Source organism: Stegostoma tigrinum, chromosome 15 (assembly GCF_030684315.1).
Source record: "Stegostoma tigrinum isolate sSteTig4 chromosome 15, sSteTig4.hap1, whole genome shotgun sequence".
NCBI lineage: Eukaryota > Metazoa > Chordata > Chondrichthyes > Orectolobiformes > Stegostomatidae > Stegostoma > Stegostoma tigrinum.
The window spans coordinates 43,982,597-44,003,230 of NC_081368.1; the positions used below are offsets into that span (position 1 = coordinate 43,982,597).

The 20,634-nt window shown below is 40.3% G+C and overlaps 1 protein-coding gene across 11 annotated transcripts in view; it reads left to right on the forward strand.

The window, feature by feature from the left end:
- clcn5b (chloride channel, voltage-sensitive 5b) overlaps positions 1-20,634 on the forward strand; it is a 136,915-nt gene that overhangs the window by 74,862 nt on the left and 41,419 nt on the right. For all 11 annotated transcript variants that reach the window (XM_048544286.2, XM_048544284.2, XM_048544287.2 and 8 more), the window contains one exon: positions 1,380-1,531. In XM_048544286.2, the coding sequence (XP_048400243.1) occupies positions 1,380-1,531 (152 nt within the window). The remainder of the gene's footprint in view (positions 1-1,379; positions 1,532-20,634) is intronic.

Here is a 20,634-nt window from a genome sequence, read left to right on the forward strand (position 1 = left end):
GTTCTCTTAAATTTATGGAACTCATTGTTTCTGCACTTCTTTTTTCAGTTTTGATGTTGTTTAATCATCATTTACCTTATCTCAGTAATTCTGTTAAACACACATGCCAGCCCACAATTTAAGTCTAAACTGCTTGTGGTGCCATGAAAAATACACTTGAATTGTCTTGTATATAAAAGACGTTCTAAATTGGAATGTGGGAGCAGGGATTGGGTAGAATTTAACAGAATCATTGCTGTGGAGAGTATTAAGTGACAAATCAGAGGACCTTATTCAAAAATTAGTCGTAATATTGAGTGACGAAGCACATTCACGCTATGGTCTAGGTATGGTCTTTAAGTTACTAAATTTATCCATGTCCACTTTTTTGTCAAGTGTAGCACTGACAGTTTGCCAGTCCTTTAGCAGCAGTTGCATGTTCAAGAAAAATTGAAGTATTTCAATTTAGAGCTTCTTTTATTGCTACTCTGCCTTCCTTCAGCAACCTAGAAAACCTATCATCTAGATCAAGTGAGGCCGTCTCTTTACAAAATTTTTAATCTTCTGTACTGCCTCTTGTCCTGCTTATACTGCAATCCTCTTTTGTGATGGCAGATGTAAGGATTTATTGAGTCTTTCTTCTGGCTTCACAGAATGATTTGATGCCCTCTGCGTCCACAGTAAAGTTTTGCAGGCATAAAATAAAGTAGCCAGAGGAGGTTAAACTGAATGATTCTTAAGTATGTGTATGGGTATTTGCTATGGAGAATATCTATGATTTACCATGAAACTCTGAGGCCCGATGATGGTTATATCAGTTATTTAGGTGGGATATAAATCTTGTAGTCATGTAAAATGCATTGTAGGAATACTGTTTCACTAAAATGCATTTCCACCTTCCCCTACTCCACCCATCCAGGAGCAAAGAACAGAAACTGACCCAAGATATCTATCATTTTAAAATATTAAAGAAATCCAAATTTGCATCAGTACTTTTCTTTTTGTAGGCATTTTGATCACATTATTGGCATTCCAATTTTGTATAGTTTTTTTCATGGTTTTCATCCAACTGTAATTTACAAAGTTTATTGTAACAATCCACCACGATCTGGAAATCAGTTAGTCTTGCCCACACTTGATCTGCCTGTGTAACTGCACATTTATGAGGTCTGTGTTTTTTTTATCTTGCCGCTGCAGCCTTGTAAATGTCTTACCAGTTGTAGTGAATAGTGCAGATCAATGTATATTAGTGATTCAGCACAATTAAACTAGCCACGCCAGAGCACTGGAAGACCCCATTGGCATGGCCTGGCTGCGAAGGACTGAAAGTAGCGTTTTAAAAAATCCTCTGAGTTTATCTTCTAATGTTCATGGGATGTATTTATTTTCCTCTTATACAGGGTATGCAAACTATAATGGAACAGGAATGAATGGTTCAAGCAAGATAATGGATTTTCTAGATGAACCAATTCCTGGTTTGGGGACATATGAAGATTTCAATACAATAGATTGGGTCCGTGAGAAATCCAGGGACAGAGACAGACACCGAGAGGTATGTTAGTATCAGGACTTACAACGCTGTATAAAACACTTGAACAAAATGCATGTCTTTGTAACAAAATCAATTTAAGTGCTAAACCTTGCACAATATTTGACAATGTGTGTTTGAAATTGTTTATTTTATTTAGAAAGATTCCACTTCCTATTTCATTATTTGTTTGCATTCTCTCCAGTCCGAAATAGTAAGCTTTCAGACCTTTGTCATTTAGTGCTATGGAATCAGCTGTAGAGGAGGCAGGTTGATGTTGTATTTGAGTATTTTCTATTTAATGTACCTTATTGAGAATGAAAGCACCATTTAGTTCACTATGGATAGCCAAGAATTTGTGTGTATGGACTGCAAGTTTTAAACCATATTAATAAAGCAGTTTTTAAAATTTATTCATGGGATGTGGGTGTCAGTGGCTGTGTTTATTAAACTGGCATTTATTCCCCATCCCAATTTGTCGTCAGGAAGTTGATGGTCAGCCACTTTCTTGAACCGTTGCACTCCAGCTGGTGTAGGTACACCCTCAGTGCCATTATGGAAGGAGTTCCAGAATTTTGACCCAGTGACACTGAAGGATCAGTGATCTGTTTCCTAGTCAGGATGGTAGCCATTTGGTGGTCATGCCCCATGTATCTGCTGCTGCTCTCTCTCCCTTCTTGCTGGAAGTTTTCATGGGTTTGGAAGCTGCTGTCTAAGGAGGCCTAGTGAATTTCTATAGTGCATCTTGTAAATGGTACACGCTGCTGCGACTGAGCATTCGTTGTGCAGGGAGTGGATGTTCACAGATATGGTGCCTGGCAAACAGACTGCTTTTGATGGACAGATATACAGCACAGAAAAAATCCCTTTGGCCCATAATATCCATGCTAGTCAAAAACAACCAATCTTCTCTTGCCCCACAGCATCCCAAAACCAGCCCAGTTCGTCCCCTCCCCCCAGTGCATCACACAACCAGCCCAGCCTGTCTCTGCCTCCCTAACCTGTTCTTCCTCTCACCCATCCCTTCCTCCCACCTCAAGCCGCACCTCCATCTCCTACCTACTGCCTCATCCCACCTCCTTGACCTGTCCGTCTTCCCTGGACTGACCTATCCCCTCCCTACCTCCCCACCTATACTCTCTCCAGCTATCTTCTTTTCTCTCCATCTTCGGTCCGCCTCCCCCTCTCTCCCTATTTATTCCAGAACCCTCACCCCATCCCCCTCTCTGATGAAGGGTCTAGGCCCGAAATGTCAGCTTTTGTGCTCCTGAGATGCTGCTTGGCCTGCTGTGTTCATCCAGCTCCACACTTTGTCACCTAACTGTTCTAATCCTTTTTCCCAACGTTTGGACCATAGCCTTGGATGACTTAGCATCACAAGTGCACATATAAACATTTTTCCAATGTTGTTAGGGTTTCTGTCTCTACCACTATTACAGACAGCGAGTTCCAGATCAAAAGGTTTTTCCTCACATCTCCTCTAAACCTTGTATCCCTTACCTTAAGCGTCTGTCCCCGGTCATTGATCTCTCCAAGAGGAAATGGTCTTTTCTGACTGCCCTGTCTTTGCCCTGATAATTTTATACATCTCAATCATAGCCCATCCATCGCCACTGCTCTAAAGTAAACAAACCCAGTCTGTCCAATCTCTCTTCATAACTAAAACTCACCAGCCCAGGCAAGATCTTGGTAAATCTTCTCTACCCCGTCTTCAGTGCTATCACATCCATACTACAACATGAATTTCAGAACTGTCCATAGTACTTTAGCTGTGGCCTAACCAATGTTTATATAGTTCCAGCATAATCTCCCAGTTCTTAAATGCTGTACATCAGTTACTAAAGGCAAATATCCCACATACCTCCTTAACTGCTTTGTCCACCTGCTGTATTCTTAAGGGAGCCATGGACATGAACACCAAGGCCCCTCTGATCTGGGCTGCTCCCCAGGATCCTCGAGTTTGTCATGTGTTCCCTTGCCTTGTTTGTCCTGCCCAAGGACATCGCTTCGCATTTATCCAGATTGAATTCCATTTGCTAATGATCAGCCCATGTGACTTTTTAGTAGTATGATACAACTGAGTTGTTTGTTTGACAATTTCAGAGGGCACTTTAGGATCAACTACATTGTCGTGCTACCATTTCTAAATTTTTTGGGAGCTGTTCATTCAGGTCATCTGGAAAAAAAAATTACTCTGTGCTATTACAGCCAATAAATGATATTCATTTGTCAAAGTAGAAACTTAGTTACCCCATGCTGAATGCTTGGTAAGATTAGTTTACTCAGACAAAGTTGTTTTGGTAGTGCATTCATGCACAAAGATTTGCTCTTCTGCAACAATATCAAACATGTTCAAGCCTTGTGCCTATTTTGAATTACCCAAGAGCTGGAAATCTATAGATTTCTGTTGCTTTCAACTTGGCATTGCCTTAGCCAATTGGAGTCAACTTGCCAACAAATAACAAGCCTTTTCTCCTGCCATATTAATAGTGTGATTGCTTGAAATATAACATTCTTTGGTTTCCTCAATGAGTGCAAAAGGAAAGGCCATGGGAAATGTTTATTTTTTCATCAATGCTCAGAATGATTGGAAAACTAAATTCACAGTAATGGCGGGCCAAATTGCAGGGGGAAAAGATCATTAACATTTAAAACATCAGCACCCATACTAGGGTCACGGGACCCAAAACTCCAACTTTGATTTCTCTTCACAGATACTACCAGCTGAGCTTTTCAAGCAATTTCTGCTTTTGTAGTACCCGTATTAACTTAGTTAATGACATTGTAATAAAGCAAAGTATAGACACTACAACAAGTTATATTTCTATTGAACTGGTTTAAGGTCATGGTTTGTATAGCAACCTGCTAGGAGCACAAATTCGCCAAAACGATAAGATGCAAGGAAAATGACTAAAGAGGCATTTTTAAAAATTCCTTTGAGTTTGTAAGGATGATCTAATTGACTGTTAAAGGAAGAGTATTATTATTGTTGTATTATTATTAAGCTGGACAGGGTTTGAAGAGATTTACCAGGATGTTGCTGGGAACTGAGCGGATCAGTTATCAAGAGAGGCTGGATAGGCTGGGACGTTTTTCAAGGAAGCATAGAACGTTGAGGTGACATTATGGAGGCTTACAAAATGATGAGGGGTGTAGATAAGGTGAATGGCAGGTGTCTTTTCCCCAGGGTGGGGGATTCCAAGACTAGGGACCATGTTTTTAAGGGGAGAGGAGAAAGATTTAAATAAAAGACAAAAAGGGGCTTTTTTTTTAGAAACAGTGTGATTTGTGTGTGGAATGAACTTCCAGAGGAAGTGGTGTTTGTGGGTACAATTACAACAATTAAAACCATTAAAAGATGTTTAGATAAAGAAATGTTTGGAAGGAGATGTGCCGAGCAAAGGCATATGGGACTTGTTCAGTGTGCGATTATGTTCGGCATGGACTGGTTGGATCAAAAGTCTGTTTCCATGCTGTATGACTCCATGTAGGCCAGACCAGGTAACAACAGCATATTTCCCTCCCTTAAGGATATTAATGCACCAAACTGGTATTTAGGACAATCAACAATGATTTCATCATTAAATTTTTAATTTTAAATTTGTTTTGCATTCAAATTCCACCATCTGCCATGGTGAGATCTAAAGTTGAGTCCTCTCAACATTAGCTAGGTCTCTGGATTACCAGCCCAGTGATAATACCACTGTGCCATCACCTTTGTCAGTTGAAATGCCAAAATACTTTATATTACATACGGTCCGTTGAGAATTATTTCATATTTCGTGGTTTATATTACGATATTTATTATATAAAGGACAGAGAGCAGAAGAGATTCTGGATTGTCTTCAAGAACATTTTCTTGATCACTTTGTTTCTGCTCCAAGGTGAAAGGCAGCTTTGTTGGATTTAGTTCTGGCAAATGAAGTGAAGCAAGTATATAGTGTCAAAGAGGGATAATTTAAGAGCGTTATGTACAAAGGATCATGAGGTATACATTTGCAGGGACAAGGATAAGGAGAAGTCCAGAGTTAAAATATTTAATCCACAAATGTGAATTTAGGTGCCTGAAAATAGATCTGGCTAAGGTAAATTGGAATTAAAGGTAGACAGGCAGGAGGCTAGAAGAACAAAGCAAGCCAGATGGTGTCTGGAGGAAAGGAGAAGTCAGTTCCAATCCTGAAGAAGGATAATACCTGAAATGTTGACTTTTCTCTTTTCCTCCAGTATGTCTACCTTGGATTCAAGCATCTGCAGATTTTTTTTGTCTCTGAACTAATTGGAATTAAAGATTGACAATCAAAACCTTAATGGAAGAATTACAGTCCAGCCTTTAAAGCTAAATGATTTACATGCAATTAAGAGTCAGTCACACAAGGGAGAACTGAACTTTTTAATGAGGTATAATTCCATTGGTTTGGTTGAAAATAGACTTTCAAAAAATTTTAAGTCCCGCAGAATAGGATTGCTGGTTGAAGCCTATGGAACATGAAGGACAGTGACAAGTTGGATACAAAGCTAGCTTTGTGGCAAGTATCAGCAGATAATGGTGATTTTTTTTTCCCAAATTGGAAGAAGGTAGGCAATGAGATTCTTCAGGAGGCAGTAACGGGATCACTGCTTTTCCTGATTGTGTGCAATGACCCAGCCTTGGTTATTAAGGGCACAGTTTGAGAATCTGCATGTTACACAACATTTAAACATATTCTGTGAAGAGGATAGTGATGGACATTAAGAAGACATAGACAGGCCAGTGCAATGAGCAGACAAATGCAGATGAAATTTTCTGTCAAGAAGTTTTAACTGTTACATTTTAGTAGAAGGGATAGACAACATGAAATTCAGGATAAACGTTCAGTCAATATAGATGCCCAAATTGTTGGTGAGAGGGTATATACGAAAGTGGCTAAAAAATATATTGCATCCTAGTCTTTATAAACTGAGACATAGAGGACAAAAGCATGCATGTTGGGGTGAGCCTTTTATAAAGCATAATTCAACATCAATTGGCACGTTGTGTCCAAGTCTGGGCACCCCATTTTCGAAAAGATGTCAAGACTTAGAAAAGAGGTGCAGGAAAGATTTCTGAGAATGGTCCCAAGGATGAGGGACTGCAGTTATGAGTTTAGATTGGAGAAGATGTGGTTGCTATCCTTAGAGAAGAGAGCTTTGAGTGAAGATTTGACAGTTTTCTAAATCATATGTGTTCAAGACAAAATAGTTCGGGAAGACTGTTCCCATTGGCAAAAGTTTGAGAATCAGAAGATGCTCTTTTGAAGGAATGACAGAAAAAATAAGAAGATCATGAGGAAAAATGCTTTTACTCAGTGATTTTAGGGTTTGGAATACACTGCCAAAAAGTACAGTGAAATCAGTTTCAGTTGTAGCTTTCAAAATGGAATTTGATAAACACCTGAAATCCTGCAAATCTTTTCACTTCAAGAAAAGGGCAATGAAGTTGGGATCAGCTAGAATACCAGCATGAAGCCGGTGGGCCAAGTGGTTTCTTTGTGCTGTAATCTATGATTCCATAGTATCCAACTTCCCACAGCTCTTTATCTGTTGCCTGCCTATGCATTCAACCATAATATGAGATATTGAAGAGCATTTAAGAATCCAACTCAATAAAACCAACAGCCTTTCCTGTGACCCTTAAATAAATAAATTTCAGAATTAACCAATTAATGTTCACTCATGTGTTTTATGCAGTGGAGAGAGCTGCCGTACATTTCATCCGGAAGATAAAGATGGAGCCCAAGGAGTAAACCAGAAAGGATGCTATTATAAATTTAACTGGGCTCTAAAGTATAATTTTACACAATCTGAATTATTTTCTTCTCCAGGAGCCTGTAATGCACTGAAAGCTTAAGTTTTCAGTTTTGGCAGAATTAGTCCAGTTAGGCTCCTTTTATCAGATGAAGAACAATTGCCAGGAATAATGTGTAATTGCAGAGTAACTATCAGTGGAATGGAAGACCTGTTGTGAAAGAAATGACAAAGGTGTGTGTTGGGCAGATGAGAGGAATACTGATAAAAGGGCTAGATGGAGAGATGATGAATGCAGGAGTAAGCCCAGTTTTCAGGCAAGTGTTCTTGCTTTTAAGATGTTAGATTAATTGTCTTTTCATCAAAAATGTTTCCCTGGTGTACTTACATTAATTTTAAGCTATATTCTCACTAACATATCGAAATTAAATTGTGGTTCTTTGCAAGATTTTCTATTTTTCTAACTGAGGATCTAAATAATTTATTACATTTGCTATATTTAATTTAGCCTTTATGTCTCTGAATTCCAACCCAGCAAAACTCTCTGATAACAAGCCCACATGCTTTAAGACCTCAAACAGCCATCAGTTTTGAACTGATAAGTGGCAAGTACTACTAGAAGGGGAGGAGATGGCCTAGTGGTATTATCACTGGACTGTAAATACAGAGACCAGACAACATTCTGGGGAGTATTGTATCTGTCATGGCAGATGGTGGAATTTGAATTCAGTAGATATCTGGAATGAAGAACTAACAATGACTGTGAATCCATTGTCAACTGTTGGAAAAACCCATCTGGTTCACTATTGCCCTGTAGGGAAGAAAACTGCCATCCTTACCTGGTCTGGCCTACATGTGACTCTAGACCCGCAGCAATGTGGTTGACTCTTAACTGCCCTCTGGGCAATTAGGGGTGGGCAATAAATGCTGCCTAGCCAGCAACACCTGCATCCCGTGAATGAATAAAGAAAAAATCCTAAAGGACTGAAGGAATAGAACAAAGAATTGTAGGATGATCATACCTGATAACTTATCAGCAAACGGTTTTAAGAGACAGGATAAACTATTATTGATTTTATGGTCAGAGATAATGGGAACTGCAAATGCTGGAGAATCCAAGACAACAAAATGTGAAGCCGGATGCACACAGCAGGCCAAGCAGCATCTCAGGAGCACAAAAGCTGACGTTTCGGGCCTAGACCAAGATCTGATGAAGGGTCTAGGCCCGAAACGTCAGCTTTTGTGCTCCTAAGATGCTGTCTGGCCTGCTGTGTGCATCCAGCTTCACACTTTGTTATCATTGGATTTTATGGCTTTGTAATCACAGTTATTAATACATACAGTTGACAATTTGTAAGTGATTTTCTGAAAGTAGATTGAATTTTAATAAAACATGTTCTGTTACCTTTATGTACTAATGTAAGGTATGGTTAGTCTGGTTAGCATGTAAAACAATACTTTTCACTGTATCTTGGTACATGTGACAGTAATAAATCGAATCAAATCAAAGATATGATACGCTGGTTAGTTAGATAAAGAAAGTATAGAGCCGTGACAACTGGGGATGGTTGTTGGGTTTTTTTCAGTCTCGTTGTAGTGGTGAAGCCAGCATCCTGCTCCTTAGCTGAAGTGTTAGTGAACTCCTCTCTCAGTCTTTCTCCTTTCTCTCTGCTTGAAAAAGATTGCTTGATGAATACTGCTGTCTGGGGTCTGCCTGATGAGAGCTGCTGCCAGCGAGGTATGCTTGATGAGAACTGCTCTCTGAGAACTACCCTTTGCCCTGACGTGGTTGCGCCAGTGCAGGTATGGCCTACTCTATTCCTGGTCCTTGCGTAGATCCTCCAGCACGGATCTGACCTAGCCCCGACGTGGTTATTCCAGCATGCGATCTAGTTCCTGAGCTCTTACCCCCAGTGCAGTTTCTCCAGCATGGACTTGACTTCCCTAACTCTTGTTGGCCCCAGCGCAGATTTGACTTAACTCCTGTAGTCTTCTCCAGGTGCCATCGCTCCTACGTACTCCCCTCTGAGCTCAACACTTATATTTCTAGGGGTAGGTAGTTTGTGCTGTGTCTGTCGAGTGCCAGAATCATCTTGGCCAGTGGCCATGAGACAGCCACTATTGATTATTGTTGCCCCCCACCGTTGCCCACTTCTGACTAAGTTTGATTTGATTTGTTATTGTCACATGTACATGTGTGCAGAAGCAACTAAAAGTCTGTAGAGGGATACAGGTAGTCTAACTGAGTGGGCAAAGGTCTGGCAGATGGAGTACAATGTTGATAAGTGTGAGGTCATCCATTTTGGTAGGAATAACAGCAAAATGCACTATATTTTAAATGGTAAAAAATTGCAGCACGCTGCAGTGCAGAGGGACTTGGGTGTCCTTGTGCATGAATTGCTGAAGGTGCGGTTGCAGGCGCAGCAGGTAATCAAAAAGGCAAATGGAATTTTATCTGCCATTGCTAGAGGGATGGAGTTTAAAAACCGGGAGGCTATGCTGCAGCTGTATAGGGTCCTGGTAAGGCCACATCTGGAGTACTGTGTGCAGATTTGGTCCCCTTACTTGAGAAGAGATATACTAGCACTGGAGGGGATGCAGAGGAGGTTCACTCGGTTGATTCCAGAGTTGAGAGGTTTGTATTATGAGGAGAGACTGAGTAGACTGCGATTATACTCATTGGAATTCAGAAGAATGAGGGGAGATCTTATAAGGTTATGAAGGGAATAGATAAAGTGGAGGCAGGGAGGTTGTTTCTGCTAGCAGGTGAAACTAGTTCGAGAGGGCTCACAATAAAGGGAAGCAGATGTAGGACTGAAGTCAGGAGGAACTTCTTCACCCAAAGGGTTGTGAATCTGTGGAATTCCCTGTCCAGTGAAGTGGTTGAAGCTACCTCGCTGAATGTTTTTAAGGCAAGGCTAGATAAATTTTTGAACAATAACGGAATTAAGGGTTATGGTGAGTGGGTGGGTAAGTGGAGCTGAATCTCAAAGATCAGCCATGATCTTATTAAATGGCAGGGCAGGCTCGAGGGGGCAGATGGCCCCTACTCTGGCTCCTAATTCTTATGTTCTTATGTACCAAGATACAGTGAAAAGTGTTGTTTAGCATGCTATGCAGGCGGATTGTTCCATATAAATTGCATACGGGTAGCAGAACCGAGTGCAGAATAGCGTTATAGCTGCAGAGAGAGGTTAACATTTGAGGGGTCTGTTCAAAAGTCTGATAACAGCAGGGAAGAAGCTGAATCTGTTCATACGTGTATTCAAATTTGTACATCTTCTGCCTAATGGAAGAGGGTGGAAGGGAGTATAACTGGTGTGGGAGGAATCTTTGATGATGTTGCTGACTTTCACGGTGCAGTGGGAAGTAAAGTTGGAGTCAATTAATGGAAGACTGGTTTGAGTTATGGGCTGGGCTATATTCACAACTCTCTGTAGTTTCTTGCCATGTTAGCAAGAGCAGTTGCCACACAATGTGACGTGTCCACATAGGATGCTTTCCATTGTGCATCTCTAAAAATTGCTAAGTGTCTTTGTGGTCAAGCCAAATTTCCTTATCCTCCTGAGGAAGTAGAGGTGTTAGTTTTGCTTTCTTGGCCGTTGCATTTGATGTAGGTGGACCAGGATAGATTGTTGGTGATCATGACTCCCAAGAAATTGTTGCACTAAACCATCTCCACCTCATCACCATTGACACAGATAGGGGTGTGCCCTCCAGTCTGCTTCCTGAAATCAATGACCAGCTCCGTTTGTTTTGCTGATGTTGATGGAGAGAGTGTTATTTTTACACCAGGCCACTAAGCACTCAGTCTCTTTCCTGTATTCTGTCTCATCATTGTTTGAAATCCCACTTACAACGGTGGTGTTATCAGCAAATTTATAATGGAGTTCGGCCAGCATTTGGTACATAGTCATAAATAAATAAGGAGTATAGAAGGGAGCTGAGTTTGCTGTCTTGTGGGGCAGTGATTTTGAGGATTATTGTGGACGAGGTGGTGTCACCTAGCCTTATTGATTGTGTGGCCAGGAAGTCAAGGATCCAGTTACAGAGGTGAGAGCTGACCTAGATCTCAGAGTTTGGAGATGAGCTTGTTTAGAACTATGGCATTCAAAGGGCTAGTCACCACTGTGTTTTGTAATTCTTCCCTTATTTTTCACATGGCTGGAATTTTGTTGAGTTAAGTACTGCTGTAATAGTTGTTAACGAAATCTATGCTACTAGGAAAATTCAGTTTTTGAGAGACCCCAATATTCAACCCTGTCACTTAGGCACACATTAATTGGGATAGTCAGCATGGTTTTGTTTAGGGAAGCTTGTCTCTTACTAATTTAATTCTATTTTCTAAGAAAGTAATGAGGATTGATAGCATTTAAGACTGAGATGAAGGTGAATTTCTTCTCTCAGAAAGTAGTGAATCTGTGGAATTCCTTACCATAAAGGGTTGTAGAGGCTGAGTTTTTTCAAGGCTGAGACAGACAGATTTTTATATTGGTGAGGGAATCAAGGCTTATAAGGAAAATGTGGAAAAGGGGAGTTGAGGATTTTCAGATCAGCCATGATGGCAGACTGGTCAAATAAGTAAAAGCCTGTGAGATACAGGGGAACATTGTGATTTAGAGAGAAAAATTGACTCTATGACAGAAATTAATAGGGAGTGTTAGAGGGATGCTGTGATGTACACTGAGAAATTTACACAAATTTTGAATGTCATTTATTTTATGTTTGGATTTTTGAATTTTTAATTCGTGACGTAAAGGTTTTTAGTATTTGTCAGAAGACTCTAATGATTAATTTGTAGATATTTCTGCAGCCACAGTGATTTCTTTCAAAACATCTTGAGGGCATGAGATGATTGGAACTGCAGGTGTTGGAGAATCTGAGATAACAAGGTGCAGAGCTGGACGAACACAGCAGGCCAAGCAGTATCAGAGGAGCAGGAAGGCTGACGTTTTGGGCCTAGACCCTTCTTCAGAAATGGGGAAGGGGAAGGGGGTTCTGAAATAAATAGGGAGAGAGAGAGAGAGAGAGAGAGAGGCAGATAGAAGATGGATAGAGGAGAAGATAGGTGGAGAGGAGACAGACAGGTCAAAGAGGTGGGGATGGAGCCAGGAAAGGTGAGAAGGGTCACCTTTACTGGCACCATCCCCGCTTCTTTAACCTGTCTGTCTCCTCTCCAGCTATCTTCCCCTATCCATCTTCTATCCACCTCCCCCACTCTCCCTACTGATTTCAGAACCCCCTTCCCCTCCCCCATTTCTGAAGAAGGGTCTAGGCCCGAAACGTCAGCCTTCCTGCTCCTCTGATGCTGCTTGGCCTGCTGTGTTCATCCAGCTCTGCACCTAGTTATCTTGAGGGCATTGCTTTCAAAACTAATGTGTTTCAATTTCTTTAGGAAGGCTAATGAATAAGCAAGGTAAACAATTGTGCATCAAAGTATGTTGGAAAATTCTGGATTTTTTTATTCAAACTTGAAAGGAGCACTATAGCATCAATCATACAATGGTGAAGTAATGTATTTGGAGACAGCAAACCAAGATATATATAAGGATCGAGAGGGATAGAGACAGTAAGAGACCTTGGAGTCATTTCCACAGGTCCTAGAAGGTGACAGAACAGTAGTAAAGAAAACATGTGCAATGCTTTCCTCTTTTGGGCATGTTATGGAATAGAAAAGCAGGGGTGTAATAGTGGAACTATATGAAAAGCTAGTTCGGCCATGACTGGACTTTTGAGTACAGTTCTAGTCACTGCATTATGGGAAGGATATTATTGCTGTTGAGAAAGCAAAGAGGAGAGTTAAAAGAATGTTGCCAAAGCTTGAAAGAGCTTACCATAGCCTGCAACCTAAAGGAAGTATTGAGTAGACTCAGGTTCTTTCCCATGTAACAGAGGAAGTTAAGTGGTAATAATTGAGGTGTATGCAATCATGAGAGGTCTAGATAGGTTAGACAGGAAAGACCTGTTTGTCTAAGTGAAAGGGCACATGCCAAGGGCATTGATTTTAATCTGCTTGGTAGAAGGTTTAGAAATAATATTAGGAAAAATACTGTCAGTGAAAAGCTTGTAGGTCTCTGGCATTTGCTGTCTGTGTTGGAGGCAAAACCCTAAACTAATTTAAAATGTGCCTATAGCTTTTGCAAATATAGTTAATCCAGAGGGATTCTCCAAATGCATTCAAGACAAAAAAGTAACAAGGGAGGGAATAGGGCCCCTTAGAGATTAGCAAGGCCACCTATGTGTGGAACCGCAGGAAATGGGGGTGATACTAAATGAGTATTTTGCATCAGTGTTTACTGTGTAGAAAGATGTGGAAGATAGACCATGTAGGGAAATAAATAGCGACACCTTGAAAAATGTCCATGTCACGGAGGAAGTGGTGCTGGACATCTTAAAGCAGATAAAGATGGATAAATCCCTGGGACATGATCAGGTGTACCCTACAACCCATACTAGGGAAGTGATTGCTGGGCCCCTTGCTGGGTTGTTTGTATCATCGATAGCCATAGGTGAAGTACCGGAAGATTGGAGGTTGACTAACGTGGTGCCACTATTGAAGAAAGATGGTAAGGAACAGCCAGGGGACTATAGATCTGTGAGCCTAACAGCAGTGGTGTGCAAATTGTTGGAGGGAATCCTGAGGGACAGGATTTACATGTATTTGGAAAGGCAAGGATTGATTACAGACAGTCAACATGGCTTTGTGCATGGGAAATCATATCTTATTAAATTGATTGAGTTTTTTGAAGAAGTAATGAAGAGGATTGATAAGGGCTGAGCAGTGGACAGTGATCTATATGGACTTCAGTAAAGCATTCAACAAGGTTCCTCCTGGTTAGCAAAATTAGAACACAATAAAGGGAGGACTAGCCAATTGGATAAGCAACTGGCTGGAATGTAGAAGACAGAAGGTAGTAGTGGCAGGTAATGGAGGCCTGTGGTGAACAGTATGCCACGAGGATCAATGCTGAGTCCACTGCTTTTCATCACTTGTATAAATGATTTGGGTGTGAACATAGGAGATTAGTAATTTTGCAGCTGACACCAAAATTGGAGGTATAGTGGACAGCGAAGAAGGTTACCTCAGAGTACAACGGGACTTTGATCAGATGGGCCAAAGAGTATCAGATGGAGTTTAATTCAGATAATGTGAGGAGCTGCATTTTGGAAAGGCAAATCAGGGCTAGATTTATACATTTAATGGTAAGGTTCTGCTGAGCATTGCTGAACAAAGAGACTTACGGGTCCAGTTTCATGGTTCCTTGAAAGTGGAGGCCCAGGTAGACAGGATAGTGAAGAAGGTGTTTGGTACACATGCCTTTATAGCTCAGTACATTGAGTATAGATGTTGAGAGGTCATGTCGCGGCTGTGCAGGACAATGGTTAGGGTGCTTTTGAAATACTGTGTGCAGTTCTGATCTCCCTGCTAGCGGAAAGATGTTACAATACTTGAAAGGGTTCAGAGAAGATTAACAAGGATATTGCCAAAGTTGGAGGGTTTGAGTGATAGAGAGAGGATGAATAAGCTGGGCTATGTTCCCTGGAGCATCGGAGGTTGAGGGGTGACTTTATAGAAGTTTATAAATCATGAGCGGCATGGACAGGGTGAATAGCCAAGGGTGGGGTAGTCTAAAACTAGAGGGCACAGGTTGAATGTGAGAGGGGGAGGGGGTAAAGATTTTGAACGTAAGGGGTAGCTTTCTCAAGCAGAGGGTGGTGCGTGTTTGGAATGAGCTGCGAGTGGAAATGGTGGAGGCTGGTACAATTACAACATTTAAAGGGATGTGTGTTTGAATAGGAAGGGTTTGGACGGATAATGGGTCAAATACTGACAAATGGGACTAGATTAATTTAGGATATCTGAACAGCACAGACAAGTTGGACCAAAGGGTCTATTTCCATGCAGCTATATGACTCCAGATCTGCATCCGAAGAGCTGGTGCCTGCAGGGTTGTAGACCAAGTGCTGGAAGGTGGGCGTAAAATAAATGAGTGGCTAGTTTTCTCAGCTGGCACTGACGTGTGGGATTGAATTGGCTTTTTTTGCACTGTAACCTTTCTGTCACTTATAGGATTACAAAACCATAGAAAATAAGAGGAGCAGACCATTCAAGCTGCCAAGTCTGCTTCGCCATTCAGCATGATCATTGCTGACCCTCAATTTCAACTATTCCTGAACTCTTCCCCTACCGCTTGATGCTTTTAATGTCTAGAAATCTATCTATTGCTTTCTTAAATATATTCATTGACTTGACCTTCACAGCCTTATGTAATGGTGAATTCTACAGGTTTGCAATATTCATTTGAGAAATTTTTCCTCATTTCAGTCGTAGGTGTCTTACCGGGTAGTTTGAGACTGACTGCTGTTTTAGATATCCCCTGGCCAGGTGAAGCATTGTCCATGTGTCCAGTTTGTCCAGCTCTGCCAGGATTTTATAAGTTTTAAAGAAATCCACGTCATTCTTCTGAACCCCAGTGAATGCTTGGTTCCTTCTATGTCAAGAGTGCCTTTAACCTCTCCGATTGGTACAAAATTGCATTCCCATTGCTAAATTCCTATTATTAACATTTTGACATAGAGCATAGACTAGAACCTTAACCAGAGCGGCTGAATAAATACTTGATTGAAGGAACAGACCAGTGGCTGGAAGTTCTGTCAACTGGATGCAGCATTCACAGGACACCTGATCTGAACAAAACAACCTTGCTGCCCTCCTTCCCATGGTAAATCTGAGGAGGAACCTGTGCAGATGGATATAGGGGTACCTGCAATAACCACAAGCAGCAGACCAGCCTGCAGAGGTGTAAGATCCAGGCAACCTGGAGTCTTTGCACTGAAAATTCCCCCCAATGGCCTGTAGCAGAATATGTGGAGGATGCTGTAGCTACCTTCAGTTAACCAACAGATATCATAGCATGTACCAGGAAGTAGTATCCTATTGATGCCAGCTCTTTGTTGAGGACTTGCAACCAAGAGAGAAATCATCCTATGTAAATTGCAGATTATATTAATGTCTAAAAAGTTCTGAACTTCTGCTCCAGTACCTCAGTCTAAGTTTCCACTTCAGACCCCTGAGGCATCTGTCAGTCAGCAACTGACAAATGTATGTGAGAGGTTATAGATGTTGTACCGCAGAGAACCCATGAATTTCTGAGGTTCCCCTTGGATGCAGAGAGCAAGGCAGCCAGGGCCATGTTATTTGCTGTAACAGCATGGTTCTCACTGTCATAAAGCGTTATAGATTACGCACATGCTGCCAATAGAACTCCATGGGATCAACCAGCTGATTTTTAGCAACAGAATAGATTTCCACTGTATTAATACTCAGCTGATACGTAATCAGATCAAATACATCCTCCAAGTTTCAGTGTCTGACCTAATGAGCGGCCTGAATGTCTGCATTCTGGAATGCTCACAAATAGATGAAGTTTCTGTTGTCAATTGTAGGGCTGATTGCTGGGAGACAGGCATTGCCCCACATGACAGCTAATGCCAGTGAGGAATCGGCAGTGCTGCAGAGGAGAGGTACAATACATCACGAGGGCCATCACCCAGCAGATGATAGGCCTGCTCAAATTAAGATTCAGATGCTTGCACAACTCAGTGCACTGAAATATTCCACAGAAAAACTCTGTTACCTGCACCCTCCACGTTCAACAAAGGCTACTCAAAGCCCTCACTAATTCCTTCTTGAGACATATGTCAGTAAGATTTTTAAGTTACATTGGTTTTGTTTTCCTTGAATAAAACATTCTGTTGACTATGCACACAAATTCCCTTTGATTCATTCCCAGTATGTCCATTTTGCACTTTACACCCTGCAGCTTTTACATACACAGATGTTCCTTGTAAATCTTTTTAACCGAAACAAAGAGAGCAAGTTCGTAGCCAGAAGAATAATTTACTTGAGGTTTGCGTTCTCAGAAGATTGGGGAGTATATAACATATATTGATGGTTACATTGTAAAAAGTATCAATTGAAATTATATCACATTATGTCCCTTGGATATTGCTGGGTGTATTAAAACTACAAGGGTGGCAACTGGGGGTCACATGTATGCCTCACCCACAGTTGTTCATGTCATATGTTAAACAATGTAGCTATTTTGCATTACTGTTTCTTATCTTGCAAAGAGAGAAGGTTAAAAGATCAATGTTTGAACACTCTTCTGTGGAGCCAGGATTAAGGAACTTGCTTCCAGTAAATTAGAATAACACCGAATGAGGCCATATAAGAGAAAAGTGGAAAAACAGTTAAGAAATAATGTAATATTTACTAAATTTTATTCATCTTTGCTAAGTCCCATTATTTTCAGACATCTGTTTCCAGTAATGTTGCAACAACAGGGTCAGTTGATCCATTCTGGGAAAATGCCCTTTTGAATTGGTAACACAACAGTGGTTGACAAATAAAGTGCTCCCCCCTATGAATTTTGGAGGTGTTTCAATCATTATTATTACAACCAAGGTGTAAAAATTGATCTTACACTTTTTCCTCAATTTTCTAGTTCATTATTAGAGTCTGTGTACTTCTGTAGTTAATGTCTAAATAATCATTAACTACAAACTGTCCCTATTGAGAAAGCAAACAATAATTTGAAGTCACAAAAGTAGATCGGTAAAAGTTTTCTGTATGAACACAAGGATATTCGACTTAGAATCAGAACATCATTTCGTATCCATTTCTCCATTTTATCTACTTTATTCATATGGGTTTCTGCCATTTGGTCCCTCACACCATCCAGTGAATTTGTTAGAATTTTTAAGAAATGCAAATGATGTCCCTTGTTTTCTCAACAGGAATGCAGTGAATTGGAATGCAACAGTGTACTACTTCTATCTCACATGTCATTACTGTGAATTCCTTGGGCATCCTGTTTTTAATTATGTTCACTACTTATTTATGACTCTGCAGTAAATTTACAAGTGGGCAAGAGGCCAGTAGAGAGTGAAATGATGAGGCCACAACCGCTGAGGAACTTAGAACCTATTTCCTTTCACACCATCCCCAACCTTCCCCCTCAAGTGCCAACAATGGTGGCCAGGCCCTCAAACTGCTTCTCAACCAACCTCTGGAATTCCCTCCCACCATGGCTGTGTATTTCTTCCTCCATTAAAACACTTCTTAAAACCTACTTCTTTGACAGAGTTTTTCATCATCTGATCTAATATCTCATTAAGTAGCTTGTTTTTTTTAATTTCATATTGCTCCTGTGAAGCATCTTGAGATGTTTTAAAGTGTTAAAGACACTAAATATTTAAGTTGTTATAAACGTGCTATATAAATTAGAGCAGAAAATGCTGGAAATTTTCAGCAGATCTGTTGTGTCCTTTCATCAGGTCTGTGGGTACAAGACTTTCTTTTAAAGTTGTGAAATACAGGTCCAATTTTTGACAGACTAATACTTTACTAAAACTTGCATAAAATGGCATGAAAGGCAATAGATTTAATAGATGTGATTGTGTTATTTTTTTAAAATTTACTTAAAATCTTCTTTTGAACATTGCATGAGGCCTGTGAAGGTTTCTCAGAAAGCATGTGACATATGTGTAGAATGTAATAGTGCCATCTGGTGGCAACAGTCTAAAATTATAGTGACCACCAGGAATTCCGGTAATAAAACACAAAATCTAACTATAGAACAAAATTTATTTCTGATTTTTAAGGAATAAAAAACGCTCTTACATGGCACATCCCACATGTCCTGAAGAAAAACACACCCAGTTAAGTATTTTCAAAGCATTGATCTGTTTTAATGCGATACAACGTGTAAGCCCATTTCCACACAAGGTCCCACAAATGGTAACAAATTAAGTAAATACATTTTCTGTTTTGATACTGCTGATTGCAACATAAATGTTGACCAAAAATCAGAAGAGCTTGCCTCTTCCTCTTCAAATAATAATACAATGGGAAGGAACATGGAAATTCAGTTTCATACATCATCAAAGTCAGAAAGAAAGCAATTTCTCAGTGCTGGATTGAAATGTTCATCTTGATTAGAGACTTAACTCTCTGATGTGGAGCTGGAAAAAAGGTGAAAAACAGAGTGGTATTATAAAGGTTATCATGATGTGCTACGTGCAAACATCTTCAATTCAAAGTCATTGCTGAAGTGCAGAAAACCCAGTGGAATCAAATCCGAGAAGCCATGTATAGCACGGAAAATGTATTAGATCTGCAAAAGTAGATTTTATCTTCTACCTACACACAAATTAAAGTTGACCCAGTAATAAAGATTCTTCTCACATCTTTGAAATCAGTTGCAAATAATAATGAAAGACTATCTTGAATTCCCTCATCCTATAACAATATTACTGAAGGGTCAGTTTCTTTGTAGGATTAAATATTGCAGTCAAATTAATTTCAAAGTTTTGTAGGGCCTACAACACATCACTAAGTTTAGAAAGAGTTGGAAAAATGGATGTTCCTGGTATTGAATGTCTAAAACTATGATTCTTGCAAACCCATTTTTACCTCTGAAACATCATGAAATATGGAAATTGAGCAGCATCTTTATGTAAAGTTACTCGGTGTGCTTTTGCCCACACCATGGAAACAGTTCATTGTCCTTCAGATGACTTAACTAACTAAGCAAATGTACATATGCAGCATGAGAAGACAACTGTGCCTTTAAAATTAAAAAACAGTGCTTGGTACAGAATGACTTTTGGAACATTTCAGTACATTTATACTTTAAATCCTAGACTGGAAAAAGGGCCTTAGCAGGCAAAGTTGTGCAGAATTGAGCAATTTTTATAGGGGGAGAAAACAGCATTGTGTAATATTGTCTGCTTGTTCCCTGTGATGTGGTTTATTTGGTGATTTTATCAATAACGTAGATGTGAATTCCATTAAGTTTTATTTAATATAAATTGCCTTTGCTACCTATGAGTCAAGAAACAAATTCTGAAATTACATTTTAAATCATTAGCTCCCCAATAAGCAAGTGTAGAATGTTAATGAACATGTCGTGCTGCATGTATATAAAATTGTTTGGCAATAGTGGAGAAACCACGCATAGAACATAGAACTCTACAGTGCAGTACAGGCCCTTTAGCCCTCGATGTTGCGCCGACCTGTGAAACCAAACTGAAGCCCATCTAACCTACATTATTCCATTATTATCCAATGACCATTTAAATGCCCTTAAACTTGGCGAGTCTACTACTGTTGCAGGCAGGGCATTCCACGCCCTTACTACTCTGAGTAAAGAACCTACCTCTGACATCTATCCTATCTCTATCACCCATCAATTTAAAGCTATGTCTCCTCGTGCTAGCCATCACCATCTGAGGAAAAAGTCTCTCACTGTCCACTCTGTCTAATCCTCTGATAGTCTTGTATGTCTCTATTAAGTCAT